The sequence below is a fragment of the Triplophysa dalaica genome, chromosome 6 (genome assembly GCF_015846415.1).
Source record: "Triplophysa dalaica isolate WHDGS20190420 chromosome 6, ASM1584641v1, whole genome shotgun sequence".
NCBI classification, from domain to species: Eukaryota; Metazoa; Chordata; class Actinopteri; order Cypriniformes; family Nemacheilidae; genus Triplophysa; species Triplophysa dalaica.
This window is the reverse complement of record NC_079547.1, coordinates 14,134,301-14,161,628: the sequence shown is the minus strand read 5'-3', so window position 1 is coordinate 14,161,628 and position 27,328 is coordinate 14,134,301. Positions and strand designations below refer to the sequence as shown.

General features: G+C 41.3%; 1 protein-coding gene across 1 annotated transcript; it reads right to left on the bottom strand.

The window, feature by feature from the left end:
• Nucleotides 1-878: 878 nt before the first annotated feature.
• Nucleotides 879-25,264, bottom strand: arhgef25b (Rho guanine nucleotide exchange factor (GEF) 25b). Its single transcript, XM_056751017.1, has 15 exons — nt 25,125-25,264; nt 21,902-22,028; nt 16,198-16,541; nt 15,997-16,071; nt 15,198-15,322; nt 14,974-15,040; nt 14,379-14,482; nt 14,207-14,276; nt 14,002-14,091; nt 13,835-13,927; nt 13,480-13,530; nt 13,171-13,248; nt 1,427-1,618; nt 1,154-1,334; nt 879-1,060 (listed from the first exon to the last, which is right to left on the bottom strand). Exons 1-15 carry the CDS (start codon nt 25,218-25,220, stop codon nt 879-881), a joined length of 1,875 nt encoding a protein of 624 aa, XP_056606995.1. The 5' UTR covers nt 25,221-25,264.
• Nucleotides 25,265-27,328: the final 2,064 nt, after the last annotated feature.

The window sequence follows — 27,328 nt, the reverse complement described above, 5'->3', positions numbered from 1 at the left end:
AAAATATATATTTAATACATCACACATTAGTCATAGTTTGAGATTATTTTCATTTACAGATTTTGCATTGATCATAATACCAAATGATTCAATATACCTTTGAAAATAACCATACTAAAAGGTTCAAGTTACACATTAAAACATTTTATTTTAAAAGAGAATACAATACACCTCAACGTTACATTTCCTTACATGTCAAATACCCATAACTCCCTTTTTTTCACATGATAAAACAATTACACTGAAATAAAGCCACTAAAACCCAATATATCCAAATTAAAAAAGGAAAAGTGTAAAGTCTTAAAGGTTCAAAATACTCAATAGACCACTTCAGATGACGTAAAAGGCGCTGATCTAACATTAATCCAGAGGAACTTCATGTTTCAGTTTTTAACATTACACAAATGTTTGAACAAAATACAAATAAAATAGTTTAGTTATGCATGTAAGAATTTCATATAAAATAAATAAAAATGAAAGTGCCTCTGGATCAGTGTTTACATTTTGCAAAGTCGTCTAAGTTTCTATGTTTTATAACAACGTCATGTCAAAAATGTGAACGAGAAATTAAATGAAACTAAAGGTTTTGATACTTGATAATGGTGGTGTACTTTCATACTAAAATATTGAATCTTCATATGAAAATTAAACAGGCTCAAGAATAATTTAACCATAATTAATAATTCAAAAAATTCTATCTGCTTTTGTCAGCAGGAAAGGAATGTGACATGTGACAGGATATTGTTCATGTCAGCAGAGGAAGATGAGAAGGTAAACACAAATCTGAAAGCAATCAAATCAAATCTTCTTCCAATGTTACAAGGTTCACATCATGTCATTCATCATGTGGTTATTACAATCATAAAAACATTAACCATTTAATGAGGCAGTGAGGGATGTGAAGAATTCCAGGAGTGCAGACAGGGCAGACACTGGCGGTCAATGGAGGCAGAGCTGTAGGGTTGTAGGCCGTAATCCAGCGACTGTGCTTCTGTCATGTTCTCTCCCAAACTAAGAGATTTAATTGTTTGCCTCTGATATTCAATAGGAGACTGCAGGGCTGAAAAAAAGGTAATTCAGAGTGGAGTGAAGGTAGAATGTTCAATACCAAGGTCAGTAAAGTGTCAGGAGAGGTATGATGATAATGACATACCATTTAAGAAATTGCGTTGTGATTCCAAAATCTGTTTGATGTCATTTTCCCAACATAATCTGATTTCTGGGGACAATGCATACAGGATAAATTGGTGCGTGCTTCCATCAACACTACGAGATGTCAACACCAACCGAGATGGGTCGTCAGTGCAACGGTCCTCAATGCCTAAACAACTGACCTATAAGAGATATAATTGGAAAATTTACAGTTTGTATGTATCAAACATGTAGTCTAGTTTACTTAGGTATGTCACTTCACGCCGTGTCTCACTTTGATGCTATTTTTATAGATGTATCCTGGCAAGGAAAAGCCTTTCTTGCGGTCGATTGGTTCACTAAGGATGACAAGCTGCTCGAAGAGGAAGACTCGTCTCTCTTTGGGACGGGAGAGTAGGCTGTTCTCATTTTCAATTAAGCTGAAGGTGTCCTGCTGCAACAGCTTTCCTTGTCCATTCAGTTGGCCCTGGTGACGCAATGAAACATTGGATATTCAAGTGTGAAAATGCATAAAAAATGTATTCTTCATAAAATAAAAATGTATTATATTGTTAAGAATGGGTAAATTAAAGGTGGTGATGAAGATTCAGAAATTTCAAACTTTTACCCTATTACCAACTTCGATATGTTAAAGTATATAATCAAATATACCACATACAGTATTTAGGTAAATTCAATTCAAGGTTATATGTAGGTTATAGCGCTTTTTTTTTCAAAACAGCTTTACTGTTTGTGTCGAGCCCATCTGCCGGCTCGACACAACGTCCGTTTCCTCCTTCAGGGAACTGAGGTTACAGAGGTAACCGAAACGTTATACAGTTGAAAGAAAAAGTATGTGAACTCTTTGGGCTTACTTGGATTTCTTCATAAATTGGTCATAAAATGTGTTCTGATCTTCATCTAAGTCACAACAATAGAGAAACACAGTCTGCTTAAACTAATACCGCACAAACATTATACGTTTTCATGTTTTTATTCAACACAACATGTAAACATTCATAGTGCAGGGTGGAAAAAGTATGTGAACCTTTGGGTTTAATAACTGGTTGACCCTCCTTAGGCAGCAATAACCTCAACCAAACGTTTCCTATAGTTGCAGATCAGACCTGCACAACGGTCAGGAGAAATTTTGGACCATTCCTCTTTACAAAAGTGTTTCAGCTCAGCAATATTCTTGGGATGTCTGGTGTGAATCGCTCTCTTGAGGTCATGCCACAGCATCTCAATCGGGTTGAGGTCAGGACTCTGACTGGGCCACTCCAGAAGGCGTATTTTCTTCTGTTGAAGCCATTCTGTTGTTGATTTACTTCTATGCTTTGGGTCGTTGTCCTGTTGAATCGTCCATCCTCTGTTAAGCTTCAGTTGGCGGACAGATGGTCTTAAGTTTTCCTGCAAAATGTCTTGATAAACTTTGGAATTAATTTTTCCATCGATGACAGTAATCCGTCCAGGGCCTGAGGCAGCAAAGCAGCCCCAAACCATGATGCCCCCTCCACCATATTTCACAGTTGGGATGAGGTTTTCATGTTGGTGTGCTGTGCCTTTTGTTCTCCACACACAGCGTTGCGTGTTCTTTCCAAACAACTCAATTTTGGTTTCATCTGTCCACAGCATGTTTTGCCAGTAGTGCTGTGGAACATCCAGGTGCTCTTTTGCAAACTTCAAACTTGCTTCAATGTTTTTTTTGGACAGCAGTGGCTTCCTCCGTGGTGTCCTCCCATGAAGTCCATTCTTGTTTAATGTTTTCCTTAGTGTAGATTTGTCAACAAAAATGTTAGCATGTGCCAGAGATTTCTGTAAGTGTTTAGCTGACACTCTCGGATTCTTCTTCACCTCATTGAGCATTCTGCGCTGTGCTCTTGCAGTCATCTTTACAGGACGACCACGCCTAGGGAGTGTAGCAACAGTGCTGAACTTTCTCCATTTGTAGACAATCTGTTTTACCGTGGACACATGGACATCAAGGCTTTTAGATATACTTTTGTAGCCCTTTCCAGCTTTATGTAAGTCAACAATTCTTGATCGTAGGTCTTCTGAGAGCTCTTTTGTGCGAGGCATGGTTCACATCAGACAACGCTTCTTCAGAACAGCAAACTCAAAACTGGTGTGTGTTTTTTATTGGACAGGCCAGCTTTAATCAACACATCTAATCTCATCACATTGATTGGACCCCAGGTTGGCTGACTCCTGGCTCCAATTAGCTCTTGGAGAAGTCATTAGCCTAGGGTTTCACATACTTTTTCCACCCTGCACCATGAATGTTTACATGTTGTGTTCAATAAAAACGTATAATGTTTGTGCGGTATTAGTTTAAGCAGACTGTGTTTCTCTATTGTAGTGACTTAGATGAAGATCAGAACACATTTTATGACCAATTTATGAAGAAATCCAAGTAAGCCCAAAGGGTTCACATACTTTTTCTTTTAACTGTGTATCAAGTAAAGGATTATGATGTTACACAATTTTCTATTTTAATAAGCAGGAAAACATAGCTTTGTTTGGCAACGTGGTACTGTACATAAAGATGACAGTAAGTGTGATAGGTACAAAGATACCCAGACAGCAGGCTAACGGGTCCAAACCATAGATTCAATGTTAAAAATGGTTGATCTGTCAATGTTTATTGCATTGAATCAATATCACTTTTGCACGTGGTATTAATATGACATCAGCCATAACACTGTTTAAATATCACACTAAAGTGCTTAACAACTTACACACATTAATGCCACAACAAAATATAAACTTTTTAATTGACTGACATCACAATATACAATGTCTGTAACTGCACAAAACGTTGATTATAATATATATCTTCAGGTCAGGAATTCTGTTATCACTCTCTTACTCTCTGACATTTGCTCAGATTTTTGCCCCGATTTTCAGTCCCGAGTTGTTACAGAGAGTCTGCGCCAGTCTGCAGATTCTATTACGTATTGTTTTTCAATGAAAATGTTCATAAAGTTGGTAAGTGTATGAAGTCTATTTAAAAAATTAAAATGTGCACATATTTTGACTCTTTGGTACCATATGTTGTAAGTATTATTAACTTATTCAATTCTATACCTAATCTATTGATTTATTATTTTGCAGACTTGTGTCACTGACATTAAAAGTACTATCACCCTAACAAGTACTCCTCGCTTGATTGTCCAAGGTAATGTTGATGTCTAAATGAGTAGTTTCTTTTAGAAACTGTTGTTCTCTTCTAAGAGTTCCTAAACTTAAAAAGAAACTATTTCTGATTTATTTGGCAAACGAGCACTGGGTAAATATTGGACAGAACAAATGCTGGGAAATTTTGAAACAGTTTGTTATAAACATTAACCTATTTATACATTAACCTTTTTATACAGTACTGTGTGAAATATCCTGATATTCAAGATTTGTCAGACATGATGACTATGGTTTTCTTTCAGGTAACACAACAAGGCCAAGGGCATGGATGTTGTCTTTGGATGGTGAAGTAGTTATGGGACCTCCTCCCAGACTTCACAACTGGTCTGTGTGCTATTTTTGCCAGCTACTACAATTTCAATGTAGAGTATGATGAAGATGCTGATTGCACTCTGGAATTTATCCAAAGGTAGTGTCTACAATAATATTGTTATTGAGTGCTTGTTTTTATTTGGTGGGTTAAACCAGGAAAGTTTGGATGTGTTGTGCAGAACGACAGCAGCCAAACAGTTACAATGATGCAGTTAAAAGGTTGCAGTTTAACATAACCACAGTAATGTCACCTTGCTAAAACTGAGATAACTTCAGTTTTGCTCTCAACAGAATAAGAGACTCTGAATTATAAGCATGGACTACAAATATCATCATGTGTGATATTATCAACTCTATTTACTACACTAAACACTGTACACAGTGTTCAACAAACAATCACAAACATACAGGTGCATCTCACAAATTATGTTGCCATGGACAAGTTCTTTATATTTTGTATTTTTATTCCAAAAAAAGGCAATTTTATTTAAAATTTATTACACAAATAGTGAAATATTTCAAGAGTTTTTTGTTTTATTTCTGATGGTTACAATTTACAGCTCAGTATCCCAAAATATTTTTACAATTATATTGAAAGAAAAGTAACTAATTATTGTGTGTCTAATTTTGCACAGTCATTATACCACTGAAGGTGGTGACTGAGGACTGCAACCTTATTCATCCCATTTGGATGAAACTAACGGCTTTTCTCTCTGCTTTTTTGTTTATAGGTGCTTTCTGGGCATATGTCCAGAGGCTGGCACAAAGTCAAAGAGGCATATAGGACAAATAAACCAGCAAGTTTGTACGTTTGTAACTAAGAAAACTCATTGATTTGAATGAATGACCGAGTAAGCAGTCTAAACCAACCTAATACCGGCATGGTCAAGCTTTTGTTAAGTTATGTTGTTTGGTTTTTCAGTTAGATCAAAGCTGAACATATTCTTGGTTCAGCCTGTCTTGGTTTCATAAAGAGTCACGATCTGAGTGTCATAGTTTATTTAGAGAAACTCTATTAAAATAAATAATATGTCAAACTACTCTGCTTGTTTACTTTGATTCAGGTTCTTCTCAGTGTAATTCTGTATTGATGGGCTATCAGATAAAAATCATATTTTTAAGAGTAAATTAACAGCAGATTATTGGCCGCTCAGGTATAGCCAATACGTCTATAGTCATGAGTGTGTAATTAGTTCACTTAACATTGTAATTCTGCAGCTGGCCAGCTGGTGAATCACATATATTTAATTTTAAGATTTAAGCTGTAGCTTCACAGTTAAGTGCAAGTAATTTTACCACAGTCAACTGGTAAATCAGAGTAATCTGAAGCTTATCTTACTGTTCATTTAAAAAATGAACTTTCACAGCAGCCAACTGCAACATCACAATAAACTGACAGACATTTACTCACAGTTTAATATAATAATCGTACAACACTGAACTGCTAGTGTACTGCTAGTAACAGTAGTGTGACAGACGGGAACTTTATCTTCACAGTTAATTAAACTAGTTTCACTGGAGCATTCTATGAAATCACAGTAATACGATGGCATACATACTGTGAGGGCACAGTACACAACAGTTAGTTTACAACTCTTTACTGCAGACATGACACAGTGACTTACTGTTAAAGTAACCAGAAGCCGGTAATTTACTGTGAAGTTACATACTGCAGCATACTGTGAAAGACATGCAACCAGAAGCTAGAAATTTACTGTGAAGTTACAGTCAAACATTTTACAGTGTGGTTTTAAAAACCATGGTTATTTTGTGATAACCATTGTTCCCTTTCTGTCGGTCTCTCGACGTTGTGTCGAGAACGACAGATGGGGTTCGCCCTTGAGAACCAATCAACTCTGACTACTATAGAAAAGGCCAATGAAATTTGGCGAATGAAATTTGCATGCCGGGCTCCGCCCCCGGATATCCGGTATAAAAGGAAGCCGGCGTGCAGCATTCATTTACCTTTTGTTCTTCAGAGCCTTCGCTCATGACTACGAACTGAACGAATTCAATGAATTCTTCGTCTTCTTCTACTGCCGGATCTACGACGTGTAGCAGCGGATCGTCCCTACCTGCAGCGACCTTCCCCTGGGCGTCTCGGCAGTTCCGAGGGTGTGAGATTTATCTAAAAGTCCTTTTCAGGACTGACTGAGCATTCTCCAGCGCGGCTGTTCTCTTTGGTGCGGAAAGGAATGGATACGATCGCTGCATTAGGTGTGTGGGCGTCCAGCACACTGAAGCAGCGTTCGTTGACACATCTGCCCGCACTGCGGGTAGATTGTCATTCAGAAGTTGCGGTCACGGGTGGCTGTCTTCCTACGGGAACCAGCCACCATTTCGTTTGCTACCAGGGCTGTGACATCTGTGGCTACGGCCCTGATGACCACCCATGTTAGCAGCGTTAGTGATATGGGGAACTCTGCGAACGTAAACCCGCCAGCTAAGTGCTCACGGGCCGATCGCACCCCGATTCGCTTTTCTGAACGTTCCCCAACCGGCGGTGGCATACCGTCCGGATTCTCACGCACACACATCGAGAACGACATGTCCCGCTGTTCTCTTGGGTGCGGCAGGGGACTGACACGATCGCTGCATTAGGTGTGTGGGCGTCCAGCACACTGAAGCAGCGTTCGTTGACACATCTGCGCGCACTGCGGGCAGATTGTCATTCAGAAGTTGCGGTCACGGGTGGCTGTCTTCCTACGGGAACCAGCCACCATTTCGTCTGCTACCCGAGCGGTGACATCTGTGGCTACGGCCCCGATGACCACCCACGTTAGCAGCGTTAGTGATATGGGGAACTCTGCGAACGTAAACCCGCCAGCTAAGTGCTCACGGGCCGATCGCACCCCGATACGCTCTTCTGAACGTTCCCCAAACGGCGGTGGCATACCGTCCGGATTCTCACGCACACACATCGGGAACGATGTGTGACGTAGATGAGATGTCGCTCGCAGCATCGGAGGGAGACTGACATCCGACTCTGACGAATCCGAGCTCCACCCCCAGCGGTCGAGTTAGGAGGAAGCAGAAATGTCATTCATGCTAACCCGGGGTTCCGGAGGTGCATGAGGAGCTGTGTAAAACTTGGAGCGCTCCACTCTCGTACCGCTCCAGTGAAAACCAGCTCCACCTCCCTTACTTCCCTCGATGGAGGGGCAGCCAAGGACTGCGTCGAGATCCCCCGAGTGGAACGTCCGCCCGCGGTGCACCTGTGCCGCGGACGGCTACCACCTGGGGGGAATCGGCCACGCCTACGGTCCAAAGCACGTAAGACTTCGGCATCACTGGTGTCGAGGGCTTGCGATGCCGCGGACAAGGCTGCCTCCTCTCTCTTCGCCATGGCCATCCTGCAGGTCCGCCAGGCCAAGGCGTTGAGAGAGCCCCACGAGGGTAAGACCGACCTGGGTATAATGCAGGATCTCCGTGCCGCCGCTGACAGCGCTCTACGGGTGACTAAGGCGGCGGCACGGGCCCTGGGTCGGACGATGTCCACGGTAGTGGTCCAGGAGAGACACCCCCGGCTATACCTTGTGCAGAAGAGTGATACCAAGGAAGTCCGCTTTCTTGATACACTCATCTCGCAAGGTGGGTTGTTGGTAAAGACCGTCGAGTACTGCGCTCAGCAGTTTTTGACGGTGAAGCAGACAGTGGCAATTAACCACATTTTTCTCACCGCGACTCGGCCGCCTGAAGGCCTCCGAGATCCCGCGTGACGTCTGCTTCCCTGCAACCCAGGACCCCTTCGACATCGATTCCGGTTCCTGTGCCCCCACAGGCGGCACCCCGGAAGCAGAGGTCGAGGGGGAAACCTCCACCCCGTCAGCAAACTTCTCACGAGAAGGGACACTGACGGGAAGACTCCAGGGAGAACAACATCGGGCCCGAACCATCACAGCCACGGCTCTGATCGGTCGGCACGTGACGACTCCTGCCTCGTCACCAAAGCCGGGCCCTTTTCAGGGCCTGGCGCCCACTTACTCACAGAGTTTTTCGGTCTCCCCGGGTGTACTTGCAGCCGATCCCACACTCCACTGGACTGTGCTCGGCGAACCGACCTCACGCCCTGGCGAGGCGTGAGGTCGTACACATACGACAGTTGTCACCACTCTCAAACCGACAGTGCGTGCCATTGTCCCGCCAGGCAGGTAAAAAGGCGGAGCCATCCTTCCCTCCGGGGACCCCCCGCGACAGATGGTTAGCTCCGCCAGCCGACGAACCACCCCCCGTGGAAATGATGAAGCAGACTGCCCCCTTGGTCACCCTGTACAGTCCCTGGGAGCTCAAGAGCTGCCCACACTGTCTCGCTGGCTAATGCGGGTGGTCCGTCTTGGTTACTCGATCCAGTTTCCCAGAGACTTCTGGCAAAACAGGCATCGAGTTCGTCCAAAATCAAGACGTTCAGTGGGTCACAACCTGCACTTCATCATTCCCTAGAAAGACGGCGGGTTGCCATAGGTCTGCGTACCCTGAACAAGCACCTTCACGAGTTGCCGTTCAGATGCTCACGCAGAGGCGCATCCTGACATCTATCAGGTGTCAGGATTGGTTTGTGGCAATCGACCTGAAGGACGCTTACTGTAATGTCTCGATCCCCTCGACACTGCCCCGTTCCCATGGTTCGAGTTCGAGGGGTGGGCATATCAGTACAGAGTCCTCCCTTTCGGTCTGTCCCTGAACTATCTCGACGACTGGCAAGCACTCGTGAGATCTGTTCTGTACACAGAGGGACCTGGTGCTCCGGCATCTAGATCGATTGGGATTTCAGGTCAACCGAGAAAAGAGCAAACTCTCCCCAGTGCAGAGCATCCTCTTTCTCGGTATGGAACCAAACTCTGTCACCATGTCGGCGCAGCTGTCCGCAGCGCGCGCCCAGTCAGTGTTGGAACTGGAGGCTCCTGGGACACATGGCATCCTCCGCGGGGGTAATACCCCTCGGGCTGATGCACATGAGATCACTTCAACACTGGCCACAGAGTCAAGTTCCGAGGACAGCGTGGCACACCGGCAGCAGGCGCATGGTGATGACGCCCTGCTGCCGACGCACCCTAACCCCTTGGTCTTCCATGACCTTCCTCCGGGCGGGGGTTCCCCTCGGGCAGGTTACGAGGCACGTCGTGGTGACGACGGACACCTCGCTGCAGGGGTGGGGTGCAGTGTGCAACGGGCACGCAGAAGCGGGGCGCTGGACGGGCCCCCGTCTGCGCTGTGCAATTGCCTAGAGTGGTGTACGCTCACGGTAACTAACACAACTTGCCCGACGCCTCCTCCTGTGGAGTTAGCAGGTGATCCGCTCCCTGCGGGCCACACACATCCCAGGCAAACTGAACCAGACAGCCGACACGCTCTCTCGTCAGTATACGCCTTGCGGAGAGTGGCGACTCCACCCCCGGTCCAGCTCATTTTGGGTGTTGTTCGGTCAGGCACAGATAGACCTCTTTGCCTCCCATGACACCACCCATTGTCTGCTTTGGTACTCCCTGTCCGAGGCCCCCCTCGGCACGGATGCCCTGGCGCACAGCTGACCACGGGAAGGGCGGAAGCACACCTTCCCCCCCAGGAGCCTCCTTGCACAAACACTGTGCAAGGTCAGGGAAGAGGAGCACCAAGTGTATTGGTTACACCACACTGGTCTAACCGCACTTGGCTTCAGAGTTGATGCTCTGAACAGCGACTCCCCCTGAACCATTCCCCTGACAGAGGACCTGCTCTCTCAGGGGAAGGACACGTTCTGGCATCCCAGATCAGACCTCTGGAACACCCATGTCTGGTCTCTAGACGGGACGAGAAAATCCTGAGATGGCTACTCCCCCTCTATGGCTGAGACCATCACCCAGGCTAGGGCCCCATCTACTAGGCGGTCACACGCCTCTAGACGGCGCCTCTTCTCGTCCTGGTGTCTCTCTCTCTCAACGAGAAAAGACCCACTGAGGTGCTTGATCAGGATTGTGTTCCCCTTCTCACGAGACTGGAGACTAAGATCTCCCCTCCAAACTGAAAGTGTATGTAGTCGCTATCGCTACTCATCACGACTCAGTTGATGGAAAGTTTCTAGGGCAACTCGACCTGGTCACCAGGTTCCTAATGGGCGCGAGAGGGCGGAATCCGCCTCATCTCCGCTCCATACCCTCTTGAGAGCCCCTCAGAGGTTCCGATCTTCCTCACCTGAGTAAGACGGCCCTCCTGTTGGTGCTCGCTTCCGTCAAGAGGGTAGGGGACCTCCAAGCATTCTCTGTGTCCCCGGATTGCCTTAAATTCGGCCCTGGTAACTCTCACGTTATCTTGAGACCCAGGCCCGGATACGTGCCCAAAGTTCCCACTTCTCCCTTCGGGGACCAAGTGGTGGACTTGCAGGCGCTCCCCACTGGGGAGGAAGACCCAACCCCATCCGTGTTGTGTCCTGGACCGCACGCAGAGCTTCAGTAGCTCTGACCAGCTCCTTGTTTGTGTTGGAGGACAGCAGAAGGGGAAGGCTGTCTCCAAGCAGAGTCTGGCGCACTGGGTCGTGAATGCCGTTACGACGGCATTTCGATCTCAGAATCTCCCATGCCCATTGGCAGTGTGGGCTCACTCCACCGGAGTTTAGCCACCTCCTGGGCACTGGCAGAAGCACCTCTCTAGCAGACATCTGTAGAGCTACGGGTTGGGCTACGCCCAAACACCTTCGCAAGGGTTAACAACCTTCGCGTAAACCCGGTGTCAGCCCACGTCCTGCGTGGCGACATGTAGGACTGGCATCCGGGGGGGCGTATGCCTGCGAAAGCACCTTCCCACCCTCCAAGAGGTTGGGTCAGTGTGCTATTTACCCTTTTCTTCTTACCCAAACACATGGCTAAGAAAATTGGTACCTCACCAACCTTCCTTCTTACCCAGACTCTGGTTAAGAACAGGCACTCCATCCATCACTAAGCAAGCACCTCCTGGGGGTTGGCTGGGCAGAGCAGCCTTCCCCCTAAGGCCGGGAAACCTTATGACCTATCACAGATAGTTCTAACCGGACCTGTGCTATCGGACACAGTAACACCCCCACCGTGGGCTGTTCCGTCTGTTATACCCTCATGACAATGGTTCCCACACATGGTAACCCATGAGCTTCCCCAGGTGGACCTCCACCTCGCGGCACTACCCAGTCCGCCCGTTCCATGCGTTCTCCTCCAAGGACGAGACCATATCATATCTCCACCATATTCCTCCCCACGGGTAGGAGGTGGCCTCTGCAGCGCTTCTCTGAGTAAGAGTTGCGCTTTTCCCGGTGTAAACCCGAGCCGGACGGCCTCTCGCCTGTAGAGAGCTAAGGCCCCGTCCGTGAAAGGTTACCGGTCAGGGCTGTACCCATCTTTCTCCTAGAAAGCTCTGGAACCCCCCGACCACCACACTGGAAGGTTACAAGTTTCACGAAAGCTTCGAGCTGACACGCCCAGGCTTGTTACCGTCGCTTCGCTGAGATTGTGACGCGATACAGCGTTTGTGGCGTTTTCCATAGATAACCCCATCTGTCGTTCTCGACACAACGTCGAGAGACCGACAGAAAGGGAACGTCTTGGTTACGTATGTAACCTCAGTTCCCTGATGGAGGGAACGAGACGTTGTGTCCCTTATGCCACAAACACGTATCGTATTCTGCTGCAGTCGTGAGAGGATCTCAGGCTCTTCAGAACAAGAGGTAAATGAATGCTGCACGCCGGCTTCCTTTTATACCGGATATCCGGGGGCGGAGCCCGGCATGCAAATTTCATTCGCCAAATTTCATTGGCCTTTTCTATAGTAGTCAGAGTTGATTGGTTCTCAAGGGCGAACCCCATCTGTCGTTCTCGACACAACGTCTCGTTCCCTCCATCAGGGAACTGAGGTTACATACGTAACCAAGACGTTTTACTACAGAAACCATGGTTTTACTACAGTAAGCATGTTTTTTTGGTTTTAAGTGGAGTAAAACCATGGTAAATATTCTTAATGGTTAAAGGGAATGAGAGATGAGACACTGATTGGTTTATTGCATGTTACGACAATAAAACAGCAATTACTCATGTCAGAATCAGGATCACCCGTTTAGACCATGCGGCCAGCCGCGCAAACCGTTTTCCCGTCGTTTATTTGAAAATGTGGATTCAGACACGCCCTGAGTGCACTTATGCCCTGCTCTTTAATCCATACGTTTGGATCGTGATAAGAGGGCCCATAATCAGAAGTCCCATTACAGGTGCAGTCAGTGACTTTTGAGGCCTAATAGTTTCTGAGTAAATGTTTATGATTAACAGGGACAGACTATTAGTGGTGATTTATTGAATTTACATTTCTTCAAAACTGTTTTGTTATGATTTTGTTGAGTCTGATTTTGTGACCAATACCAGACAACAGAGGAATGTTTAGACAGAGATAATACATAATAGAGGCATAATGTAACTAAATGTTAAACAAAGAAACTTTGTTAGTATATTAATAAACATACAGTCATTAAAGATGTTTTGATCGTAAAGACAGAAGAGATCCCATTGTGAAACAGTCTATGTGATCTTGCTATTGTACCTCAAAGCCTTGAAGTCTTCCAACATTCATCATGTCGTTACATCTCTTTGGAACAAAACACATCACCTCCACTGCCCTCTGTGATTAGAAAAAAATAATTAGATATATCACCTGATAATTTGTGTTTCTATCCCCTACTTACTTTTCTTGTAGTTACCTGTAGTAAACCTGTAGCTACTCAACTCAACTCAACTCATCTTTATTTATATAGCGCTTTTTACAATTTTCATTGTTACAAAGCAGCTGTACATGAGACACATTGAATACAAGTATGAATTCGAAAGCTACTGTAAAAAGAACTGCAATTACCTCAAGTTCCTCTGTCCTCCTGCCTGCTTTAGTGTAATACTTCAAAAAGTCCTGCAAACAAACACACACATACACAAATATCCCATTGATACAATTAGATTTAAAACTATATCTCTGGATTTACAGTAGGGGAGAGTTGGGACGAAAGTACAATTTTTCTGAAAATTTTAATTTTGAAAGATAATTTCTCAGAAAGAGATGTGCTTTTGCTGTGCTCCATAACTCACAAGCGTGGTCTAGCAATACCAGGTGGTATTTTGTTCAAAAGTTGAATTACTTTTGAATAATTTCTCTTTGAAGATAAATTGAAAATTGTAACTTTCGACATATATATATAGATCGTTAATAAGCACACCTTAAGCAAAAGCTGATATTTCATGATTCTCTGAACTGGTTTGATAAGCAGGTCATTTAACTGCAGCCTATGACCCAGCTGTTGTCTCATTTCCTGCAAAAAATTAGAACAGGACAGTCATACACCCTTAACTCATATACTAGTTAGTAATCTGTAGCAAAAATTACCTCAAAATAGGTCTCAATGTACTCTGAAACAATGTGCTCAGACTTTGGCTTGTTTTGACAGTAGATCACATACATGTTAAGCCTCCGCTCCTGTGAAACACACATTGCTTGTTTTATGCTATTTGCTAATTTGGCAAACTAGAAATTTGCTGTAATTTTACAGCAGTTCTTCCTGATGAAAACAAATACTCTTAACTGTACTTACATGTTTGATAAAAAGTTGAGCCAGCAAATCAGGTTGACAAACACATTTCTCCAACTCACCAAGGAAATAGCTGCTCAATGCCACAAAAACAGCAAAGGCTCAGAAATACAATGTATTAAATTGAAAACAAACACAGACCAATGTCAAATGACTGATCGTTTAAGAGACCTACTCCTTGTGCCATTCATAGATCTGATGAATATTCCCGAATACAATTTTATCCTTTCCCTCTAGATACTCAGGTACCCCAACAGTGTTCATTGTGGCCATATAACCCTGGAGGAGTCAGAGAAAAACTAATAGATTAACAATTACATTTTTTAATTTGACCAATGCTTTTAAGTGACTTTCAATACATTAAAGGTATACTTAAAGGTATGCAGTTTATAGACAATTTATGTAGGCGCAGCAATTTATGTATGTTTTTATTATTTACAATTTTATGTATTTACTTAATTTATGTATATACTGTGTAAATTGATTAAAAAAACTATTTAGTCATGCCCATTACGCTTACAAAAAAAGTATGTATACTAGTATACTATGCTATTACTATAGTATATTAGTATACTTCTTTCAAACTATAAATAAGAAAGTAGACTTTCAGTCTACTTTTTATGTACACTTAACTGTACTTGACATATTTTTTTTCACTTTTTTATATTAGTATTGTAACTACATAAAATATATTCTCCCAACACTTAAAAGTAAAAAAATTGAAATACATTCATTTTTGTAAGGATTTCTGTAATTTATTCATACGTCACCTCCACTACAAGTCCCAGATCTTCCACATACAGCTTCTCTGTCTCAATCAGCTCATTCAAAACATATCTAGTTGAGAGATACATCATAATGCGATACTGTATTTCAGATTTTGAGTGGATTTCCAATATTTTATGCCAGATAGCATTCATTTATGGTGGTGGGAGGTAAATGTTTAATATTTAAACTTCCATGGTAAAGTTGAAAATTCACTTAATATACCTACATGTTTTTCTCCAAGGCAGTGTTTCTAGCTTCTTCATCACTCTCTGAACCCTGTGATCGTGAATGTTCCTCAGCAGTCCTGAACGGAGCATTGTCCCCATGGAGCAAGTTGTGATGACTCTGAAACTGCACACATATCAGGTTTAAATACCCAAATATTGTATAAAAAATAAAAAGCATGATGAGAAACCAGAAATCAGCAATAATAGCATGGTAATTACATAGGCTATGTGTTACATAAGGGATAATCCACAGCTAGCCGTGCTTTAAAAGGTTTTTATGCACAACCTGGAGGCCACCGCAAAGCATATTAAAATGATTTAACACAAGGCTAGCTGTGGATTATCCCGTTTATACCATGGTAATTTGCCAAGTTAGAGCATTGAGGTTAACAGTGTAATTTTAAATCAAACAGGTGAAAATGACATTTTAATGCAACCCTTCCAGCCAATCAGAATCGAGTATTCAAACAAACATGGAATACAGGATTTACAATAAATATAAAAAATATTTTTATGCACTTTTTTTAATTTATGAAATATGAATAACCATGATTATTGATATTGTGTTTATATTACACATGATCATGTTTTAACTAATTCAGTGCCATGCAGTGATTGGTTGACACTAAACAAAGTAGGTTGAAGTACTGCCTACACCTGTTTAACAGTTTGCTCTAAGAGCCACAATAATGGTAACAAACACTCATATTTTATAGTCCCTGTGAAAACAAATGTTTCTACATAGTGGACACTGTTGAAAGACACATGAGATGATGTATGATATGCATCTTGTACTACCTGCAGTAGATTATTTAGGTTTCTGGGGTAATAGGGGCTGTCTGGAGAGACTAGTACTGAAAGCTCATCACAGTCCTGTTTACAGTGAAAGACACTGTGTATGGTCAATGATTTCACATGGATATTACATATAACAAAGCAAGTAACGCTATTAACTGATATGTCAGCAATAGTTCCATATGCAGTGTATTGTATCCATACCAGAGATCTGTAGGTGTGGGGTAATTTTTCAGACCTCTCTCCTGGAGTCACTGGACTTTGGGTAGGCGAGAGAGGGACGAACATGTAGGCTGATCCTTCTGGGCTCTGAATCGACTTTGAGGTGTTACCTTTGCCTTTTCCTCCTAGACTCAGCCGTCGAACTGGGCTGCTCAGCCATCTCTTGAGGGCTTTAATAGAGCGCTGGGAAGCCTTGGAGGGCCGTTCTGAGGAGAGGGGCTGGTGGTTTCTGGGCGAGTTTGGAGAGAGGTCATCAATGGAAATGGCCGTTGAAGGTGTATCAGGTGGTAAGGAGACATCACTGAGCTCAGTTAATGTGTATGACTCTAAAAAGAGCAAGAAGCAGAGAGAAATTATTTCAACAATTCGTCGCCTTAGAGTTATAAGATTCCAACTCTAAAATGATGGTCAAAATTGAGTTATTCACAAGTTCAACGCTAGCCAGCAGGGCTAGCTTCCTAATACCTATGTTTACATGAACCCTCATAATGCAATTCAATTCCCATTCTCGACAGACTGGGGTTTGATCTTGAGAACCTATAATCTCAGAGAGGAATTTGAAACGCCAATGGGCTTGGCAAATTTACATTTAGTCATTTGGCAGACGCTTTTCTCCAAAGCGACTTACAGTTCACTTATTACAGGGACAATCCCCCTGGAGCAACATGGAGTAAAGTGTCTTGCTCAAGGACACACTGGTGGTGGCTGCTGGGATCGAACCAGCAACCTTTGATTTACCAGTTCAGTGGTTAAGCCCACTTGACCACCATCTCCAAATGGCACACGCACGCCAGTTTCCGCCCCGTGCATTCAGGTATAACAGGAAGATGGCGACGGTCATTCAATCATCCTTTTCTGCTTCGGAACCTGCGTGGCATATGATTGTCAAGCTTTATCTCTTCAATAAATACTTCTGCTGGATCTACGACGTGGAGCAGTAGACTTCTCCCTTCGGACGGCGGACTTCCCTTTGGAGAGCGGACTTCTCCCAGCCGACAGCGGACTTCCCCTGGGTGTCTTGGCAGAGAGCTAAGGACCTTTTCAAAAGAGCAAATCTCTTCTGCGAGAACATGGCGATCAAGTGGTTGAGTTCCCATAGCGGCTAGACTCATAAGAGGGATGAGGACGAAATCTCTTTCATCACATCAGACAGCTACCTTCTGGCATCAGATGCTGAAGATCTCTCTGAGCTCCTGCCTACGGGCGGTCGAGCTCAAGATAGACTGATGCTGAGATGTCGTCCATGCTCACCCAGGCAGCCTCCCCAAAAGGCTCCAGCTGGACTCGAGGTTTCTGGGTTTGGAGTGTGGTCAAAAGCCCCGCACCACCCCAGTGCCATTTTTCCCAGAGGTGCATGTGGAGCTCACGTGGAAAGTCGTGGAATGCACCCTTCTCGGTACTATCCAGGCTAGCAGGCTCTGTAGCCGTGACTTCTCTGGATGGCGGGGTGACCCGAGGCTATGTCGACATCCCCCAGGTGGAGCGTGCTGTTGCGGTGCAGCTGTGCCCGCAGACAGTGGCCACCTGGAGGGGTCGACTTAGACTCCCGTCCAGGTCTTGTAAGCTCTCTTCGACACTCGTGTCGAAGGCTTACAATGCAGCTGGACAGGCCGTTTCCTCCCTCCACGCTATGGTAATCCTCCAGGTCTTTCAGGCTAAAGCCCTGAAGGACGTTGATGATGGGAAGCCCGACCCAACTCGCAGGAGCGAGTTACTCACTGCCACTGACCTGGCGCTCCGTGTGGCCAAGGGCTACAAAATTATATCTAAAAGCCTTGATGTCCATGTGTCCACGGTAAGACAGATTGTCTACAAATGGAGAAAGTTCAGCACTGTTGCTACACTCCCTAGGTGTGGTCGTCCTGTAAAGATGACTGCAAGAGCACAGCACAGAATGCTCAATGAGGTGAAGAAGAATCCTAGAGTGTCAGCTAAACACTTACAGAAATCTCTGGCACATGCTAACATTTTTGTTGACAAATCTACAATAAGGAAAACATTAAACAAGAATGGACTTCATGGGAGGACCCCACGGAGGAAGCCACTGCTGTCCAAAAAAAAACATTGCAGCACGTTTGAAGTTTGCAAAAGAGCACCTGGATGTTCCACAGCACTACTGGCAAAACATTCTGTGGACAGATGAAACCAAAATTGAGTTGTTTGGAAAGAACACGCAACGCTATGTGTGGAGAACAAAAGGCACAGCACACCAACATGAAAACCTCATCCCAACTGTGAAATATGGTGGAGGGGGCATCATGGTTTGGGGCTGCTTTGCTGCCTCAGGCCCTGGATGGATTACTGTCATCAATGGAAAATGAATTTTTCAACAAAGTTTATCAAGACATTTTGCAGGAAAATTTAAGACCATCTGTCCGCCAACTGAAGCTTAACAGAGGATGGACGATGCAACAGGACAACGACCCAAAGCATAGAAGTAAATCAACAACAGAATGGCTTCAACAGAAGAAAATACGCCTTCTGGAGTGGCCCAGTCAGAGTCCTGACCTCAACCCGATTGAGATGCTGTGGCATGACCTCAAGAGAGTGATTCACACCAGACATCCCAAGAATATTGATTCTGCAACTATAGGAAACGTTTGTTTGAGGTTATTGCTGCCAAAGGAGGGTCAACCAGTTATTAAACCCAAAGGTTCACATACTTTTCCCACCCTGCACTATGAATGTTTACATGTTGTGTTCAATAAAAACATGAAAACGTATAATGTTTGTGCGGTATTAGTTTAAGCAGATTGTGTTTCTCTATTGTTGTGACTTAGATGAAGATCAGAACACATTTTATGACCAATTTATGAAGAAATCCAAGTAAGCCCAAAGGGTTCACATACTTTTTCTTTCAACTGTATATAAGCCTTGGTCTGGTGTTGTATTTTTCATTTGTTACTGATTTGTTATTTTATTCTTTTTTATGGCTTGTAAAACAGTGGGTCTAATTCACTAAGCATACGTACGCACAAATTTGTGCGTGAAATCTGCTTACGAACGCTTTCACGAATAAATCATGATTCACAAAAACTTTTGTACATAAATTTATTCTAAATAGGCTATAAGAGAAAAGATAGGAACAGTTGAAAGCAAACATACGTAAAAATAAGTTTAGGGTCTATGTCTTTTCATGTATGAAAGAGATTTGTTCCTCATATCATTTTTGCTATATGAAATGCAAAACTTTGAAGCTCAATGACTCAAAACTAGTATACTCAGAATGCAGATAGAACCTTATTATTCCAAGACGACGAATTGTAAACAACAGCAGTAATGCTGTCATGTTTTGTTCATTAGAATCGCCCTCTCTCAGCTACTATACAATGTAAAAACTGTAATATTCTGGGAGCTGGGTGGCAGAAGAAAATCGTAAAATACTTTTTATTCAAAGTAAAGTTACATGTTTTTTTTTAATTACACTAAACTTGAATATTGGTTTTTACAGAATTTTAAAAATACATTACTTTTTACAGTGTAGCTAAGTCACATTTAAGTTTTACAAAGTAAAACCAATTCAATGTTAAGAATAATGAATTTAACATTTATTCAACATTCAATCAATAAAAAATAAATCAGTTACTGCTTTTAGCAATAATGCAGTCGAATGTTGTTAATGAGATTAACTGTAGAATTTTTGTTACTGTGAGGTAACCATACTCAAGTGACCCTGTACGCTTAAATGCAAAAATTGTTCAAATTGATTTTACTATTTAATTTCATTTAAATATATTTCTATTTGGCATTGCTAAAGTATAGCTAAAAGTATAGCTAAAAAGTATATATAAATATGATGTGTATTATTATTTATATGTTTCAAATGATTTCATATTGCATATATTGCACATTCATATGTTGCCTACCAGTACCAGAGGTTGGAAGTAAAAAGGCAGAAACTTCTCAAGAGAATTTAAAAAACATTCCATTTGTACCACAATTATTCATCTTGGAGTTATTTATTACCAAATTGTCCACGCAGCCATGAAAGGTGGAGGAAAAGGAAGCACATAGAAGAGATTCTGCCTTACAAGCAGATGATACAGACTAAAAATTGAGGGACACATTTTCTGCACAGGATATGGATTAGCTGTTTCTAAAGAACATGCAACCATAATCCAGTAGTAACCTACAAAACAATTATTCTCTCACACATGCACACACTGTACCAGCAACCAAACATTTATATTTATAATCACCTATATAAAAAATAAGAAATGACAATAATATGATATTGACAAAGATTACATTTTGCATCTTTCTTACAGAATGGTAAAAAAATATATATTTGCCGTATATGTCGGCATCCTGGAAGAGCATGGTGGCTTGAAACACTAGCCCTTGTTTTTGATTTCCCATATAAAATTCATATTTGTATGAAAATTTAATGTAGTATAAAAACTTTTGAGCAAAATGGTAAAAAACACCCATGCAACACATATTTGCTTATACTAATGTGAATTTAAATATTTTAAATATAATATCTGGACTAAGACCTTATAAACTCCCATTTTAAATTATTTTGATTTGATTCATTTTTTATCACCTTTGCTGACGTTCAAAAATGTCATCCCAACATCTAGTGACATACAACACATGCAAACATACAGAAACACTAATCTGACATTGAGAATTTAGTGTAGATCAATCTCTTACCTTGCTCTCTGATTACACAACACTCACACCTGGTCAAAACCTTCTGACAGAGGTGTGCACAGCCATACCCCCCTGCGGCCCCCATCATACCAGCTGAAACACTGCCATACCAACCTGCAGCATGGCACTTCGATCACATTTACCGGCAGACAAATACGCTAAAGCTCTGAGTTTGGATGTAATCCCTGAGCTCTGAATTCAAGCACATCTGTATAATCCTCTAGATGTTATACACATATTGCACACATCACCAATACCCAGAATTCATAGTGATCATCTTTCAACAGTCTCTTCTCCTACAGGAGGAACTGCTGAGGGAGTGAAAAAAAAAGGAAAGGGTATATAAAGTAAAAAAATGTGATCCTACTTTTATTAATTTCAAGTCGTTCTGTCTGGACTGTCAAAGCATGTGTGGGGCAAGCAGTGAGAAATGGGGTGTGGTTATAATGTCTTTGGGTTTTTGTGTTTTCCCTCTCTGTAATAAAACAGAAAGCATGTGTCTCAAACTACAATGGCTATATAAGACATTAAAATAATTCAATGACATAACAACGAACACATTAATTAATTAATATTTAATTAATTTTATTGAAATAATTTCCTCCTTTTTTTTAAAAGGCCTACACTTATAAGGACTCATCTAAAGATGGTCTGATATACAGTAGTTCAACTACATGCTGCCAATAGGAGTTACACACACTGCAAGAAAGAGTCACAAAACTCAATATGAACATGTTTTATCAAAATATTCCAAGACCAAATTGTGTGGGTTAGGGAACTGACACTCATTTTATAAATAACGTTTATACACAGATGTACAAAAATGAGAACATAAGTGTCCTGATGTGCTAAAGAGTAACTTGTCAGCAATTCAAATCCAGTACACTTTTAAAAAATATTTCTGATCTGTTGTCAACGAACACTGTCCGCAGAGAGCTCTTAAATGCTTGTGTCACATAATTCCTGTGTTCAGTGTAAACACACAGAGGTGCCTGAACATTATGAGAGAGAATGTTGTTTGAGCCCTCACCTTTGCCCTCAGGTATGTATTTGGCTCTTGGGCTTCTCCTTTGTTCTCCATTCTCCCGTTCTTCACCCTTCTTTGAACAAGTCTGTTTTTCTTCCAGTAAACGATGCCCTTCACTGCTCTCTTCAATCTGAAACAGGCCATAAAAGTTAGTTTCCCCGGGGTTAGAGCAGGAAGCTGTAACTAACTTTACTATCACACCTGCAATGAAATACAAATCCATACCTGGAGCAATTTCTATGATGAGACACGTCCCCACCACTTTTTGGAAGAGATTAAGAAATGCTTGCGTAAGGTGTATATTGTGTAGGGGCCATTAACATAAACCAATGAACAAGTGACATTTTTATTCATAATAAACTGTTTTTAAGTGTAGTGCACCGCAACAGCCAAGTGACTTTGCCCAAATGACAGTGAACCACATACTGTGAGAGCTGGGGTTGAAAAAGCTGAGTAGTCAATTGACCGCCTACTAAATATGATCAATTTTCCAAACGAGTCCCCACCACTTTTCAAAACAAAGTAACACCATTGCCTAAAATCAAGTTCACCTCAAACTACACCAAACAAAGCACTTGTGAGAATCCGTTACTCTGTTTATTCAGAAGTTCTGTGAATAAATGATTTTCACAATGGCCTATAGCAGAGCCTCTCAAACCTTGCTTAAGTGCTTTGTTTACATAAGATGCACATTAAAGGGATATTTCACCCAGTTTAAATCTCAAGTTTAAGTAACAATTGACCTTTTTTGTCAGTGTATACACTTACATTGAAAATAGCTGAAAACGGATCTTTTTGCAAATTAACCCAACTCGCAGTCGCACATTAACCGCCCGCATGCAGAAATCATCCCTTGCGTTCCATTCTGAAGTGATCCTTATGCCCTACACGCTTCGAAGAGTAAAGCTATTGATGTGTAAGCTCTATAGGGAAAAAAGTAATTTTTCGTATTCACTTGGCAAAAGGAGCAATAAAAACAACATTATTTTCTCTTTATTTGTAGGGACATTTTGTATGGTATCCTCTTCCCGAAGGGCCCTTGAGAGGGAGATATATTTTGTTTGGAACGCACCGCGTGTCTGCGCACGCTTGTGTTTCCATTCTACAGCGCCCAGTCGCTTCTCTTCTGGTGCGCAGTTATTTTAACGTTTCATGTCATAATGAGCTGTAAGTGATTAAAGGTTTGACTTCCAAATGATGTCATTTTGATCAAATTCAAGCATTTAAATCGGTTTGTTCATGGTGTGTGCAGCAGCAACGATGCACAAAGGAATGGGTCATTTCAATCATTGAGAACGTTATATGAAGTTTTGTCAGAAAATTATTGGAAATACACAGGTCATACATAAAATTCTGTGGACATTATAAATTAAGGTATTTGACACAAGGAAAGGGCACAGGCCTACAGAAAGATTGGTAACACTTTACATTAAGGTTCCCTTTATTTGTAAATCTGTTCATTAATGATTAATAAGTCAATAAAAAATGCATTATAAAGCCATTATAACTGCGTAAATAAAGATTCTAAAGAAATATCTGACAAAAAGTGAGCCATTTTCAACTCACACGTTATAGATGTTTAATACATTTATTTATTCACTATTTATTTGCAAAATAGGCTGTCAGACTAGAAACTGTAGGCTGTTATGATGGTTTTTCTTATTATTGTATATTTCATATCTTATGTCACTATGCTTTGGATAAAAATCATGATCTGAAGGCATTCTGGAGGGCACTAAAAGACATTCGAAATCGGATGAGGTAAGCAACATGGTTTGAAAAGTGACATAAGATATGAAATATACAATAAACAAAAAAAACATCATGACACCCTACAGTCTCATTTCTGACAGCTTATTTTGAAAACAACATCAAGATAATAATTAATCTGCCTTCGAGTCAAACAAATAATGAATAAATACATTTATAAAGCATTAATAACATGTGAGTTAAAAATGGCTCACCATTTGGCAGGTATTTCGCTGAACCCCCCTTTTTATTAATGCAGCTATAACTGCATAATGCATTTGTAAACAACGTATTATTCGTCAATGAACACATTAAGGAATGCTTTATAAAGGGATCCTTAATGTAAAGTGTAACCGAAAGATTTTATTTGCATCACATTGAACACTGTAATTTTACAAAGTTTTTCTGTTATTTGTTTTACAGATGTTTTTGAAATACGGACAAAAACCTTAAAATGACTTAAAAAGACATATTTACAACAATTGTCAAGTCGGTGCAGTTGGAGGCATCCCAAGATACTAACTACTTGTTGTGACAAGTCTAGCAAATGTCTACTGCTTTAGTCTTTTGTTTAGAATAAGGAAAAAGAAGGCCAGGTGTCATGTCAGCCTTTTGAAAAGTCACCAACTGAAATGAGTTGCTTTAAAAGATGCTTTTTGCCTGACCACCAAGTTTTTTCACCATTATTTACTGTCTTGTTTTAATTGTGGTATGACATAAAAATTCTTACTTTATTTACAACATTTGTCAAGTCGGTGTAGTTGGAGGCATCCCTAGATAGTAACTCCTTGTTGTGACAAGTCTAGCAAATGTCTAATACTGCTCTAATCTTCTGTTTAGAATAAACAAAAAGAAGACCATATGTCATGTCAGCCTTCAGTAACTGAAATGAGTTGCTTTAAAACATTAGTAGACATTTTTGTTTCTTTCATGTCCTTGTCGTTTTTTAAGGCGTTTTGGTGTTTTGACAACAGAGCTAGAGAATAAGCATCCCTAAGGCATGAGTTAAGACAGATCTGCTTTCAATCACCCCAGTTTTGACAGACATTCAAAGTTGTTTGTGGGTGTCTGTCTGTCTTTTCAAGTAAACAAAAATAATTGTTGGCATAATTGTAAACTATTACAATGTTGCCAAAGCATTCAAGCTACTTGCACAGCATAACAGATCCACTAATTTGTGAACACTAAGAAGTGTTATGAACTGAATAATACAGTAAAAGAACAACTAAATTTTCAAAAAATCTACAAATGACACCTATTTTGACTTATTCGCTGCACTTTATTTTGCATGGGATTTATGCCATATATGTGAGTATATATACATGAAATAAATACTTTTATATATAAAAATAATATCAATTTCCACCAGTATACTGTATTACACAGATGGAAATGGAAAACATAGTAAATTGTCAACAATCTTTCCAGATTAAACAAAAATATGTGTGTGTGGAAGTGTCTGTGTGTGACTACTTACCCATTGTTGCTTACTCAGAGTGAGGGATGGAAGAGTGTTTGATAAAGATGTTAGCAGCTGGTCTGTGTTGCTGTGAAGTTTGCCCAAACTCTTCATTTTCAAATTGTTTTTTTTTTGCTAGGTGGATGAACAAAATGTTTGTTTTGTTGTATCTTCTTGACCGGTCAGTGCTGTCCAGCTTACAAGTAAAGAGTTCATCCCCTCTTAGCTTTCACTTATTCATTGACACACATTCTTATCTTTTCTCATTTCGGCTATCCACCTCCCCCGTTCCCACCCTGTTCTCCAACACCCTCTTGCTCCATGTCGCCCCCCCCCCCCTGAGCCAAAGAGTTCATGAGGAAGAGAGAGCAACATGAGGAAACAAGAGGAAAGGGCTCCACACATATAATTTAAAAGACTACAAATCATTTCTTCCTTCTGTAGTAATATTCAGTCACTGCCTTATATAAGTAAAAGGTATACAGAAGGACCTACTGTATAAAGAAGTGAATGTCAATAAAGTAATATCATCTAAATTTAGAGCTGTAAAGTTTAAAGCCTAGTGATCTCTTGATTTAAAAAAACCTGCCTTTTATGTGATGGTTTGCAAGTTTGTCTTATTTATTAGACTTATTAAGAACATGGGGGCATGAAATATGTTCATAACACTTGTTACTTATGAGGACATGAACATGGGAACTTGACATATGTCCAATGACATTTACATGCATTTTACACCTACAGATAATCTGTAGCACATTACACAATCAATGTCTGGATGAGATTTCAAGGCATTTGGGGACATTTTTGTCAGCAACACACGTCACACTTGAAATCTCATCAAAAACAGCTTGTAATTAACCTCTGTGCACATTCCATTACATACAGTTTCATCCTCTGAATAATCCTATAAATGAATTTTAATACAAATTACATATAGAATAAATTGTATTAAAATAAACACAGACAGGAAGTTAAATTCGGGCCAGGTGCGTGCGTCCGCTGAAACCACATCTTTCAGAAAACGCTTAGTTCCAATCCTTAAATCCGATTGGTTTATTGCGAATATATGACAGTGTAACGATTATGTATATCACTGTACAGCACCCTTAGCAACGTAAACAACTTTCCACATTTGATTAGGGACCATTCTTTTTAGTGGAAGGAAGGCTTAAGTGATTGTGATCATGAAAGTTGCATTGATTTTACTTCAATATTTGTAATTTTTGGTAAAAGCAAAAACGAAATCAAGCCTAGTGTTTTACAGGCTTATGATCACAATACTGTGCAATGTTTTGGGGATTCATAATTCATTTCTACAAAATAAACCAAAATTTCCTAAATTCACAGATCTAGATGAAAACCGTCCAAATTTTTATACTTCGTTAAAGAGAATAAATACAACTCTGGACCAATCATACAACTGGCATGAAATACGCCACGTGAAAAAATACTTTACTGTAGAATACATTTTTGTATTTACTATAGTAAACTACTGTAATACTAGAACTGTAGTACATTGTAGTACATTGTTCTTCTACTACTACTACTCTGCTATACTTACAGTATTACTACACTTATTTATAACATGGCTCATTTGAATGCTTGATTCTGATTGGCCACTCACGACATTTGCAAGTTGGTTTTCCCAGATAACAACTGCTCAAATCAAATAACACACAGTAACCCGGATGCTGCAAATTCTTTTGACAGGTACAATTTAATATTACACAAAACAAAATATAAATATGTATTTTAATAACATATCTGATACAATATTTACAAATGATTCAACCTAATTGCCTGTTTGTGACATTTGTATGTCATTTCTTAAACAGCTTTTCCTCATGGAAGGTCGTCATTTGGTAAAAAGCAGCGAATAAAATATTTCAAAATGACATTTCATGTCCAGTTTTTTTCTCATGTGGCAAGTAGCCGTATAATAAGCGCGATAATGTACCAGCAGCCGGCTGTTATCGCGAAATAAGCCTCTTCGGTGAGATACAAGACCCTTGTGCTGCGCATCAGGTCCTGATCACACTGTCGGGGCTTATTTCTGCGATAACAACACTGCACTTAAGTTTTTTGTAGGAATAACTAGTGAACAGATAAACTGATGTAAATAGTGTTGTGTACTTTACGTCCAGGATTTTACCACTGTTTACTACAGTAAATACTAAAGTACTAGGCAAAACGTTTGCCACATGGGAACTCATTTACTG